We start from the raw sequence: 14004 nt of genomic DNA on the forward strand, positions 1-14004 counted from the left end.
TCCCATCTCCTGCGGAGTTTTTCAGGGAGACCCATAATCATGCCTTTGAGAGTTTTATTAAATCTCTCCACCAGTCCATTTGTTTGTGGATGATAGGGTGTTGTGAACTTGTACGTTACACCACACTCCTTCCACATGGCCTTTAAGTATGCAGACATGAAATTGCTTCCTCTGTCTGATACTACTTCCTTTGGGAAGCCCACCCTGGAAAATATTCCCAGGAGGGCCTTTGCCACTGCAGGAGCTGTAGTGGTCCTTAAAGGAATAGCTTCAGGATATCTTGTGGCATGGTCCACTACCACCAAGATAAACCTATTGCCTGAAGCAGTAGGAGGGTCAAGAGGGCCAACTATGTCAACCCCTACCCTTTCAAAGGGAACCCCAACCACAGGCAGTGGGATAAGGGGTGCCTTTGGTGTGCCACCTGTCTTGCCACTGGCTTGACAGGTTTCACAGGACTTACAAAATTCTTTTGTGTCCTCAGACATCCTAGGCCAATGAAACAGGGGAACAAGCCTGTCCCAAGTTTTCATTTGTCCTAGGTGCCCAGCTAAGGGAATGTCATGTGCCAGTGTTAGGAGGAACTTTCTGTACTCCTGAGGAATCACTAATCTCCTGGCAGCTCCAGGTTTAGGATCCCTATGCTCAGTGTACAAGAGGTTGTCCTCCCAGTAAACTCTGTGAGAGTCACTGACATCCCCATTAGCCTGTTTGACAGCTTGCTGTCTGAGACCCTCTAATGTGGGACAGGTTTGCTGTGCCACACTCAGCTCCTCTCTGGCAGGCCCCCCTTCACCCAAAAGCTCAGCAGTGTCTGCTTCCAGCTCCTCTGGTGTAGGTTCTGCACAGGGAGGGAATTCTTCTTCCTCAGAAGTAGAATCCACTGTAGAGGGAGGGATAGTAGGAAGTGGTTTGCTTCTACTAGCCCTAGCTTTAGGGAGCACTTGGTCCATTGTTCCAGGATCCAAGCTTCCCTGTCCTTTTTGCTTTTTGGCCTGAGCCCTTGTCAAAGCAAAAATATGCCCTGGGATGCCCAGCATTGCTGCATGGGCCTCCAACTCCACATCTGACCAAGCTGATGTCTCCAAATCATTCCCTAATAGACAGTCTACAGGTAAATCTGAAGCTACCACAACTTTCTTTGGACCAGTTACCCCCCCCCAGTTGAGATTTACAACAGCCATGGGGTGGCTTTGTGTTATGTTGTGAGCATCGGTTACTTGGTACTGGTGTCCAAGTATGTGTTGTTCAGGGTGCACCAGTTTCTCAATCACCATTGTGACACTGGCACCTGTGTCCCTGTAGGCCTGGACCTCAACACCATTTATTAGGGTTAGTTGCTTGTACTTCTCCAAGTTATGGGGGCAAGCAACCAAAGTGGCTAAATCAATAGCCCCTTCAGAGACTAAAGTAGCCTCTGTGGTCTCCCTAATCAGACCAACCCCAACTAAATTACCAAAAGTGAGCCCAGCTACTCCCTTGGATTGGCTATTAGTAGGTTTGCTCCCACCACCACTGCTATTAGTAGGGACACTAGGTGTAGCAGTAGGGGTTGTAGTGGTAGGAGCTGTGGTGCCTTTCTTTGGACAACTGGGATCTGTTGTCCAATGGCCTTTTATTTTACATAAATAGCACCATGGTTTCTTTTCCTTGTTCTGATTAAAGGAGGATTTGGGCCCACCACCCCCACCAGAGTGTTTTTGTGGGCCTGATGAAGCCTCATTTTTAGATTTGTCCCCACCCTTGTCAGAAGACTTACCATCCTTCTTTTTGTTGCCATCTTTGTCACCCCCTGTATGAACTTTTCTGTTCACTCTTGTTCTGACCCATTTGTCTGCCTTCTTTCCCAATTCTTGGGGAGAGGTCAGATCAGAGTCCACCAAGTACTGGTGCAACAAATCAGACACACAATCATTAAGAATATGCTCTCTCAGGATCAAGTTATACAGGCTGTCATAATCAGTAACTTTACTGCCATGTAACCACCCCTCCAAGGCCTTCACTGAATGGTCAATGAAATCAACCCAGTCTTGTGAAGACTCCTTTTTGGTCTCTCTGAACTTTATCCTGTACTGTTCAGTGGTTAAGCCATAACCATCCAGGAGTGCATTCTTAAGAACTTGGAAATTATTGGCATCATTTTCTTTCACAGTAAGGAGCCTATCCCTACCTTTTCCACTAAATGATAGCCATAGGATAGCAGCCCACTGCCTTTGAGGGACATCCTGTACAACACAGGCCCTCTCAAGTGCAGCAAACCACTTGTTAATGTCATCCCCCTCCTTATAAGGGGGAACTATCTTGTGCAGATTCCTGGAATCATGCTCTTTTGCAGGATGACTATGGGGAATACTGCTGCTGCCACCATGGGTATCTAAACCCAACTTCTGTCTTTCCTTCTCTAATTCAAAAGACTGTCTATCCAAATCCAGCTGTTGCTTTTTAAGCTTCAGTCTGGTTTGTTCCACCCTCAACTTATTGAGTTCCCTCTCTAACATTCTGTCATCAGGGTTGGTGGGAGGGACATTTCTAGAAACAGAGCTATGATGGGAATGAACAGAAGGAGACCTGTCCCTTACAGAAGCCAACTTAACAGCTTGGTTTACAGAAACATTACTACCAGTATGGTGAGAATAAATGCTTTTGCTATGATGTGAGACAACACTATTTCTTTGGTGTGGCTCATCATCATTACCATCTATGCTAGATTGTCTAGTAATGGGCAGGCTAGGAAGTTTCTTTCCTGAATCTTTTCCTGGGGGAGTCCCTGAATCAGATTGGGAACTATTAGGTACCTTTTCAACAGATGGGCCACCTCTGGCCTTATCCTGTTCTCTAAGCATGTTAATTAACAGTTCCAAGGCAGGATTCTTCCCTACACTCAAACCTCTCTCTATACAGAGACTCCTTGCTCTTTTCCAGCTAAGGTTGTCATATGCAAGTTTGGACAGATCAACACTTTGGCCTGTGCCAGACATTTTTTAGAGAGAGTTAAAGTGATAGAGAAAGAGACAAAAGTTTTCAGAACTTTTTGGAAAGACAGAAAAAAAACTTTTTAAACTTTTAAGAACTTTTTGTAAGTTTAGGAGTACTTTTCAGCACTTAGAAAAGAGTGAAAAAGAGGAAATGCAAAACTTTTTGGCTATGTGTATATACACTGACCTTGTTTTGTATATTTTTCTCTTATGAAAAGTACAATGACACGAGTGGTAAGTAGTCTCAAGCACTTATCCCACCACTGCACAACCAATGTAGGAGGCTGGACTGGCTTGTAGTGAGTACCAAGGGGTACTTGCACCTTGCACCAGGCCCAGTTATCCCTTATTAGTGTATAGGGTGTCTAGCAGCTTAGGCTGATAGATAATGGTAGCTTAGCAGAGCAGCTTAGGCTGAACTAGGAGACGTGTGAAGCTACTACAGTACCACTTAGTGTCATATGCACAATATCATAAGAAAACACAATACACAGTTATACTAAAAATAAAGGTACTTTATTTTTATGACAATATGCCAAAGTATCTTAGAGTGTACCCTCAGTGAGAGGATAGGAAATATACACAAGATATATATACACAATAGCAAAAATATGCAGTATAGTCTTAGAAAACAGTGCAAACAATGTATAGTTACAATAGGATGCAATGGGGAAACATAGGGATAGGGGCAACACAAACCATATACTCCAAAAGTGGAATGAGAACCACGAATGGACCCCAAACCTATGTGACCTTGTAGAGGGTCGCTGGGACTATTAGAAAATAGTGAGAGTTAGAAAAATAACCCTCCCCAAGACCCTGAAAAGTGAGTGCAAAGTGCACTAAGGTTCCCCTAAGGACAAAATAGTCGTGTTAGAGGAATAATGCAGGAAAGACACAAACCAGCAATGCAACAACTGTGGATTTCCAATCTAGGGTACCTGTGGAACAAGGGGACCAAGTCCAAAAGTCACAAGCAAGTCGGAGATGGGCAGATGCCCAGGAAATGCCAGCTGCGGGTGCAAAGAAGCTTCGACTGGACAGAAGAAGCTGAGGTTTCTGCAGGAACGCAAAGGGCTAGAGACTTCCCCTTTGGTGGACGGATCCCTCTCGCCTTGGAGAGTCGTGCAGAAGTGTTTTCCCGCCGGAAGGACGTCAACAAGCCTTGCTACACGCAAATCGTGCGTTTGGCGTTTTTGGACGCTGCTGGGGCCCAGGAGGGACCAGGAGGTCGCAAATTGGATCTGAAGAGAGAGGGGACGTCGAGCAAGACAAAGAGCCCTCACTGAAGCAGGTAGCACCCGGAGAAGTGCCAGAAACAGGCACTACGAGGATGCGTGAAACGGTGCTCGTCGAAGTTGCACAAAGGAGTCCCACGTCGCCGGAGACCAACTTAGAAAGTCGTGCAATGCAGGTTAGAGTGCCGTGGACCCAGGCTTGGCTGTGCACAAAGGATTTCCGCCGGAAGTGCACAGGGGCCGGAGTAGCTGCAAAGTCGCGGTTCCCAGCAATGCAGCCCAGCGAGGTGAGGCAAGGACTTACCTCCACCAAACTTGGGCTGAAGAGTCACTGGACTGTGGGGGTCACTTGGACAGCATCGCTGGATTCGAGGGACCTCGCTCGTCGTGCTGAGAGGAGACCCAAGGGACCGGTAATGCAGCTTTTTGGTGCCTGCGGTTGCAGGGGGAAGATTCCGTCGACCCACAGGAGATTTCTTCGGAGCTTCTGGTGCAGAGAGGAGGCAGGCTACCCCCACAGCATGCACAAGCAGGAAAACAGTCGAGAAGGCGGCAGGATCAGCGTTACAGAGTTGCAGTAGTCGTCTTTGCTACTATGTTGCAGGTTTGCAGGCTTCCAGCGCGGTCAGCGGTCGTTTCCTTATCAGAAGGTGAAGAGAGAGATGCAGAGGAACTCGGCTGAGCTCATGCATTCGTTATCTAAAGTTTCCCCAGAGACAGAGACCCTAAATAGCCAGAAAAGAGGGTTTGGCTACCTAGGAGAGAGGAAAGGCTACTAACACCTGAAGGAGCCTATCAGCAGGAGTCTCTGACGTCACCTGGTGGCACTGGCCACTCAGAGCAGTCCAGTGTGCCAGCAGCACCTCTGTTTCCAAGATGGCAGAGGTCTGGAGCACACTGGAGGAGCTCTGGACACCTCCCAGGGGAGGTGCAGGTCAGGGGAGTGGTCACTCCCCTTTCCTTTGTCCAGTTTCGCGCCAGAGCAGGGGCTAAGGGGTCCCTGAACCGGTGTAGACTGGCTTATGCAGAATTGGGCACATCTGTGCCCAACAAAGCATTTCCAGAGGCTGGGGGAGGCTACTCCTCCCCTGCCTTCACACCATTTTCCAAAGGGAGAGGGTGTCACACCCTCTCTCAGAGGAAGTTCTTTGTTCTGCCATCCTGGGCCAGGCCTGGCTGGACCCCAGGAGGGCAGCTGCCTGTCTGAGGGGTTGGCAGCAGCAGCAGCTGCAGTGAAACCCCAGGAAGGGCAGTTTGGCAGTACCAGGGTCTGTGCTACAGACCACTGGGATCATGGAATTGTACCAACAATGCTAGGATGGCATAGAGGGGGCAATTCCATGATCATAGACATGTTACATGGCCATATTCGGAGTTACCATGGTGAAGCTACATATAGGTAGTGACCTATATGTAGTGCACGCGTGTAATGGTGTCCCGCCACTCACAAAGTTCAGGGAATTGGCTCTGAACACTGTGGGGGCACCTTGGCTAGTGCCAGGGTGCCCTCACACTAAGTAACTTTGCACCCAACCTTTACCAGGTAAAGGTTAGACATATAGGTGACTTATAAGTTACTTAAGTGCAGTGTAAAATGGCTGTGAAATAACATGGACGTTATTTCACTCAGGCTGCAGTGGCAGGCCTGTGTAAGAATTGTCAGAGCTCCCCATGGGTGGCAAAAGAAATGCTGCAGCCCATAGGGATCTCCTGGAACCCCAATACCCTGGGTACCTCAGTACCATATACTAGGGAATTAAAAGGGTGTTCCAGTAAGCCAATGTAAATTGGTAAAAATGGTCACTAGCCTGTTAGTGACAATTTGGAAAGAAATGAGAGAGCATAACCACTGAGGTTCTGATTAGCAGAGCCTCAGTGAGACAGTTAGTCACTACACAGGTAACACATTCAGGCACACTTATGAGCACTGGGGCCCTGGGTTACCAGGGTCCCAGTGACACATACAACTAAAACAACATATATACAGTGAAAAATGGGGGTAACATGCCAGGCAAGATGGTACTTTCCTACACCATGCGTTCTACTAACTGTGTTGTAAATGTCCGCTCATACATCCCTCGTTAAATGCTGAAAAATAGAACAAGAGACGTTATGGGATACTTTAAGTGGAAGCTTTTGCTTTAATTTGAGGTTGTATGCCTTTGTGCTATACATAGTCTCCGTCAAGAAAATTTCTCCAATCTTAATTTCTTCAATGCTTCACAGAATGCTTGTTTTACTGATAATCTACAGGTTCTTGACTTTAAACTATGCACAATTCTCAACAGTCTTCTAATACGTTAAGTTTAAAATCATTTATGCACAATCTTCCACCAGCTTTTATACCATTTTGCCTTTGACTCTCCTTTCAATTTTAAATATCCCATTCACCTTGCTGTGCTTTAATTTTGCTTTCTAAAACATTTAATAGATATACATAGATAGTGTACATGCAGCCTAAACGATTTTAAAAATTAAAAAGCGGCCTTGAGCGCAGCCTAACAAATAAGGGCAGTCACAACTGTGAGTGGTCTAACCCTTAATAGCTGATTCCACTGAGCTATTTACTCTGCCTCACCACAGTGTAAGCACCTGACACCCTGCTACCTTTCAGCTAACATTGCATTAGAGTTGGGGTTTCCATCTTAACAGGAGGACCCAGTCTTTGCACGTTGGGTACTAATAAGACAGTCACTGAGAAAAAAAAACTGTGCTTTTATTCCTACCACAGTCTTATTTAATACTCGCAAAAAGTGGTGAACTAAAAGTGGTGCAATCTGCACTTTTCTACTATTTGGTGATTTTATTTTGCACTGCAAACTTTCAAGGTGCACGTGTTACCCGGAAGCACGGTTCAGATGCTCTGCAGCATTGCAAAAGCAAACTGATCTTAAACGTCAAAACACAAGATTTAAAGAAATATGCGACACGGGGAGCAAAAGCATGCTGGTACGGCTCCGAGAATAGTGCATTAAGGTGACAACCACATATGAACAGCTGAAAACTTTGAGCGCAGAGTGTATTACCCAGCAAACGATATTTACTGGGTGGATTTCGAATATTTTGCAACACCCATTATTTTGCATCCCATATGCCTGTGCGGTACTCCCAGGGAATACAGCAACAAAAAGTGGCCGGGACACTGTATGCAAGTTAGTGCTGGCTTCGTAGCCGCAGTTTAGTCCAAGCTTCTGCAGATAGGCCACCTTGTCTGTGACCCAGGTTGGCTCACACACTGAAAATAAATAAGTGCCTTGCATACTTTTTTCCTTTGGGATGAAGCAAATCCTGGTGCCTGCTGTCCAGAGGGATCGTTGAACGCAGCCACCACTCGCTGCGCAAATAACTTAAATAGGGAATAAGAAATAATGGAATAGGTCCCTGGCTCCTATGGATCAAACTGGGTGTCATCTACTACATTCCTGACGAGTTACCCTTCAGCCAACCCTGCAGGATGTGATACACCCGGAGGGCCATATAAAAACCAAGCGTAGGAGACTGCACTTTGTTTTTTCTCTCAATTTTGCCATGTATTTGCAGATCCACAGTGATTTTATGGCAAAATTGAAAAAAAATCCGTTTTTTGCCACAGAGGCATCCCTGTGGGACACCACCAGCAGGCCTCTGGGGTCTGAGTATTCCTACCCTGCCCTCTATATGTTTTTGTTCACCTTTTCCTGGGACTCAGCTTAGTCTGAGTCCCAAAAATGCTGCCATCACTTCCTGGTTTAAGTGCTGGCACTCAATCAGATCTCAGCATGAGATCTTTTAGATCATTAGAGGATGTACGTCCCTGAATATATAAATTAGTTTTTCTTTAATACCTAGAAAACTACTGAATGACTTTTCACCAAATCACAAAAAGGGCTCTTTCTGGACAAAGAGTTAGCTTTCTACCAAATTTGGAGTAATTCCGTCCCGCAGTTCAGCCTGTAGTCCTGTCTAAAATCCCTATGGGAAATTGCATGGGGAAAACGTGTTTGGGACCTCCCCTTTTTTCTCGGCCCACTTAACGAATCACACTGAAACGTTCAACACAGCAGCTGAACTTAGGTATGTACTAGTTTTAAAAACGTTGTGAAGATTCACCAAATGGCACCAAAGTTATTAGATAAGGTATATAAAACCAACCTTTCTTTCTTTACAGGAATTAATTTAAATTAAAATGTTGAAAGGCCACTTTACAAAAGAAATTGAATTAAAAAAGAAATGATAAACAGAGGGACTGGCCTATCTTTGCATTGTGGACTTCCTCTCACAGAGAGAAGTACATATAGACACTTCAATGAGTTCCAAAAGTGGAGGCAAAGGCATTCACCGTCTAAATGTCATTCAAGGTTGTCAATTTCATATTAATTGACACATTCTCATTAAGCAACTACCCAAAACATCAAGAGCATGTGGCTTTTATGATGAAATTGTACTTCTTGGAGTAAGTGTTCTGATACTGTAGCTAAAGCGGAAGTGTTGGCATCACCATGTTTATCACTGTCTAGCAATCACTCGTGCCCATCCAACATTTTAACATAGTTTACAAAATAAATGACAAGTGCACTTGCTATCACCAAACCTCCATTTACATTTTCAATGATGTTACATTTATGTAGATGATATATAGATTTTAGAAACAATTTATGTAGATTTGGTAACAAACATACCTTTATCTTGGCCATCAGGGCATCAATTGAGAGTTCCAAATCTTTGACCTGTTTGCTCATTTCTGCCTTTCCTTCCTTCAATGCATTAACAACCTCATTAAATTTAATGAGTCTCTTTTTCAATGTCTGCACCTTCACCAAGCCGTCAATGCTGTAAAAAGTAAGGTTTGCAATAAATTAGTCTACAAGCAATCCACTTCTGTGTAGTGCAAACACCATTTTTAAGTCTCAAATAACTAATAAAACAATTACTAAGGGCCTGATTTAGATATTGCCGGACAGGTTACTCCTTCACAATGGTGACAGATATCCCACCTGCCAAAATCTAATAATGGGATTTAGATTTTGGCGGGCGGGTTATCCATCACCGTTGTGACTGGGTAACCCATCCGCCAATATCTAAATCAGGCTCTAAGATTTTAAAGGTTATATCCAGAACATCAAATAAGACATAAAAATTTTTAATTATTAAGAAATCTAATTTGATTTTTGAAAATATACAATAATAGCACAAAGCAATCACTGTTGGGCTTTCTTTTAATAATGAAATAGGGAAGGTTCCCATGTGCTCTCTTTTCTTACATATTTAACACTTCTATGTATGTTACCATCACCCCACCTTCTCTGGCAAGTTTTCACCCTCTATTTGTTTTTGTAATTTTCATTCTCTTGTTTGCACTGGCACTCTGTACACAATCCCTTCACCCCAGGAACATCTTCTATGCATTGTGAATTTCTTTTTCAGGTGGCCTACTGTGTCACTGAATTTTTATGGCAAAAAAACACACTTTCCAGGTCTTGAATAATACAAGAGGAATCACCATTAAAATATTTTCACACTATGGGTGTACTGGTATTTCAGCAATCAACTCCGAGTTTGAAACAGTTTTCTGATGATTTTTAAATCAATTCTTTTAAGACCTACTTTTTATATATCTTTATATAGTTCGGCTGGTTGAACAGTGGATACATTTAATTCTCGTTTAGCTCTCACTCTTGTGGGATACTGGAACATGGTGATCTGCTTCTGACTAACCTAACAAGATTAGTTTCTACTCTTGGAGCCAAAATACATATTCACAAAGGTTTGAGCATGATCAAAGATGTTGGGAAAGTCCTTCTGTAACAAAGAATGCATTTTAAATCTGTTCTTTTAAGGCTTTCAGGGACCAGATCTAAAAAGTATACAATGAGCTTGGTATATCATTTTTTAAGATGGCATAAAAACCTTCACACAATTTTTTTTTTTTTACAAAATAATCCCTAAACATATATACTGTATATACCTGATAAGCAGGTAGAGCATTACAGTGCCAGCAGAGAATCCTCACCTTACTGGCATTCCTGGGCCATAGTCTGTCAGGTGGGGAGTCCTTGCACCCTGGCTGATTCCCCCAAAATAATTACATTGAGCTTTTTGAAACTGTATCTATTGTTTTCACTATGGAATTGTCTACAGTCCTGAGTTGAGGTCCACTAGACAATAAGTAGGCATGCATAGATTTGTCCATTACTACCACAGCACTGTGGTATCTAGCAGTGCTATTGTCCTCAGTTAAGAGCTGCAGAACATGCAACTCTTCCTTTAGAGCTCAAGTAAGGGTACCAGGGTGTTGGAGGTAGTTTGTGAATAATTTGCTTAAGAGAATTGGCTTTTGTGGGTAACAAATATCGAATCATCTATTAGTTGCTTTGTGCACAACAAAAATAGCTTGCCAGTCTCTCTGCAAGGAACGAGAAGGGATTGTCTCTAAATTTGTTATTTCTAACATTTTCCATAAGGATTTTATTATGATTACATCTTAGGAAACAATTATTGTGTAAAACAGAATCATTGGTTACAGAGAGGTAAAATGATTGTACATCCTCAGCTACACAAGAGTACTAAAGAATACCAGTATAGAGTCCAATCTTTATACACAATACTTGTTCTAAGTTGAAATGGCCTCATTTAAGAAGGGGTTAAGAAGTGTTTAGGATTTTATGAAGACTCAAGGAGTATTCTTCAACATTTAAGAATTTTCCTTTGAGTCATCTGTTTCTCTGGAGGCCATAGTAACATGCTTCATTCTAACATGTGTAGTTAGCTTAGCTACCCGATTACCTCTCATTTACTATTTTGGGTCCAGTGAATGAGATTCCTGAAGGCATTGCTTTTTCAAAATCCTGGTTGAAATCTAGTTGTAGCACATTTTGAGCTCAACATTCGTCTTATACCTGTACCATAAAAAAAACACACACACACACACACACATTTTGTTTCCATCGTACCTCAAGAACATCCCAGTTTCAGGTTTCCACAGAACTATGAAGAATATTTTGCTTCTCGAGTTTCTAAACTTCATGAGCTGAAAACAGAGACCAAATACCTTACCTTTTCCTCACCTAAGAAGCTTTAGAAAGGACCAATTATATAAAAGACTTGATACAGGATATCGTATTTTTTTAAGTTCTACCCCAACAACAAACTAAAGTTCAAAAAACCAAATCTGAATATGGTCCTCCCCACTTCACTAAAAGGAGATTAGATTGATACTTTTACCCATCCACCAAGGTTGGAAGTCCACCTCCTCCTACCTGGATGATGAAAACTGCTGCATCTAATGGGAAAAAGCTGTAATTGCTGTGTCTGCCCAATAAATGGTTCTAGTGGGTTTACATATAAATTACAGCACTGACAGTGCAGATGTGTAGCTTACAATTGATCCCCAAACCCAAAAACATAAGATATGTGAGTCATCCGCTGCAATTAGCAGCCTTATTCTACATGAGTAGTTGTGCAATGCACAAAGCTTAAAACTGGAGCATTAGAGCACCAGCTACCAGAGCTGGAGGAAAAAGGACAAGGACCAAACCTCAGCTTCTAGAGGAAAAATTGATTAACACACCACACAAAAAACTGGTAAGTGCAAGGCATACCGGTTTTGATCCACAATAATGGAGGGATGAAAAGTAAAAAAAAAAAAAAAGGGACTGCTGACAGTAGGTGCCCTCAATTAAGAGATGGAGCCCCATACATGACATGCATCTCAGAAATTGGATTAAGTGCTAGCACCTCTGAATAAATAACTTTCTAAGATATATCCAATACCACCAGCAGGTAAAGAGACAGCCAAAGAAATTGATTTGAAAACAGCAAGAATATAGCAATAAGTAGATTCACCATTTTGTATGGCAAACAATGCAGATGAGGCTTAAGTGTGGCTTTCTATCCCTCAGGTCATTCAAGGTCAATCAGACAATCTGACATTTTGCATTTTTTGCAAAAGCCTAAAAACATGGCTTTTTACACAGTAACCAACTCCTTCATCTTATCTAGCTGGGTCTTTAGCTCTAGTGCCAAGAAACGTTTTTAAAGGCAATATTATGCATCATAAATATTTCAATATTACTACTACTAAAGAGAAACTGGTGAAATGATAAAAGCAATGCTTCTTCACAATAATGTGGACATATAGACTTGAGTTGGTAGTATTAGGTAGTATAAGGTCAAATAAGAGGGGGCAGCAAAACATTACACAGTCAATAAATGCAAACAATAAGAGCAGAGTCAGTGCACAACACAACATCAACTGTAGAGTATTTCCTATCTAAGAAAGGAAAGTATAAGTAAAGGAACGTTTTGAGAAACAGGCTGCGACTCAAAGGTCCAAATCTAAATGTTTACAAATTAAATCATGGCTGACGCTGCAAAACGTGGGATTATCGTCTCTGCCTCAGAAAATCCGAAGGGGACAGCACTTTTAACCCTTTAGATTAACCACACACTGTTGGCCAATGCCTGACATTAGGGGGGCATTTAAAGGCTCACGGCACCCTTTTTTATTTGATCAGACAGCTCAACAACAGCTTCCCAAACAGTCTGATAATTTATTTCTTACTACAATGGCGATCGGCACGCAGGGTGCTCTGACATAATTGTAGTGAAAGTAAAACGGGCCTCTAGGCTTGTTTCACTTTCACTAAATCAGTGCTCTCATGGAAGTATTTTTGGAAAAGGATGAATCTATATTCACCCAGTGGATCACTGCTTGGTGATCCCCAAATGGGAATCTACCTATTAGCTACCAGGGATGGGGGAGCGGCCCCTTGGGCAAAGGCTTGTTCTCCCCCTAGCCAATTTTCTTAAAAGCAGTCTTACTGTCCCATTCCCTGCCCCTGAACAGGCAGAAAGCCTCAAGGTATTACATTTTTGACACAGAACGGACATGGCAATGCCCTCCCCACAAAAAAAGGAGGCAAACAGTCTTCCTGCCCCAAGAGGGATGGGGGTTATTACTTCCCAATCTGCCCCCCATTGGGGGCAGAAAGGCCACTAGACACCAAGGAATCACCGAAAAGAGGGGTGGGGCTGTCCACTATGGGCATGACAATGCCCTCACACTCAAATAAATAGGGAATGAGTTGTAATGCCACCCCCCCCCCCCGGGGGGAGGAGAAAGCCCACTGTATTCCAAGGAAAGTTTTATAATAATAAATAATGGGTGGTGGCTGCCACCCAACCCAAATGAAGAGGGCAACAGTCTTTCTTCCCCCACGGAGTAGATTGGGTAATTACCCCATATCTGTCCCCCCAAGGGGGAAAAAAGCCCACTAGACGTCAGGGAATGTTTCTAAGTATGTAGATTATTTTTTACGTCCTTTTGTGGAGTCCTTACCATCATATATTAAAGACACCAGAGATTTTGTACGGATAATCAATGGAATAGGTTGGGAGGAAGATTACCTCCTCCTTAGTTTAGATGTTAACAGTCTATACACATGTATTCCACATGAGAAGGGCATTGAGGCAGTGAGACATTTTTTGAGGGCAAGGTCACTGTCATACCTTTTACACATTGAAATGTTATTGGATATGGTAAGGTTGTGTTTGACCTACAATTTTTTCATTTTTGATAACACGTTATACCGACAGTGCCAAGGGACTGCAATGGGGACCTGTTTTGCCCCCAGCTATGCAGGTCTATACCTGGGCTGGTGGGAGGAACAGGTGGTCTGGAACATCTCAGGTTATGAAGACCGAGCAGTCCTATTGGTGAGGTATACTGATGATATTTTCTGTATCTGCAAAGGCAGTAAGGACTCAGCCCTCAATTTTGTTGAGGAATTGAATAATCAATTGAACCTGAAGTT

The 14004-nt window shown here is 43.1% G+C and overlaps 1 protein-coding gene across 7 annotated transcripts in view; it reads right to left on the bottom strand.

The window, feature by feature from the left end:
* MYO6 (myosin VI) overlaps positions 1 to 14004 on the bottom strand; it is an 892076-nt gene that overhangs the window by 220146 nt on the left and 657926 nt on the right. For all 7 annotated transcript variants that reach the window (XM_069235652.1, XM_069235651.1, XM_069235650.1 and 4 more), the window contains exon 25: positions 8872 to 9022. In XM_069235652.1, the coding sequence (XP_069091753.1) occupies positions 8872 to 9022 (151 nt within the window). The remainder of the gene's footprint in view (positions 1 to 8871; positions 9023 to 14004) is intronic.

This window comes from Pleurodeles waltl, chromosome 5 (genome assembly GCF_031143425.1).
Source record: "Pleurodeles waltl isolate 20211129_DDA chromosome 5, aPleWal1.hap1.20221129, whole genome shotgun sequence".
In the NCBI taxonomy this organism is placed as follows: Eukaryota; Metazoa; Chordata; class Amphibia; order Caudata; family Salamandridae; genus Pleurodeles; species Pleurodeles waltl.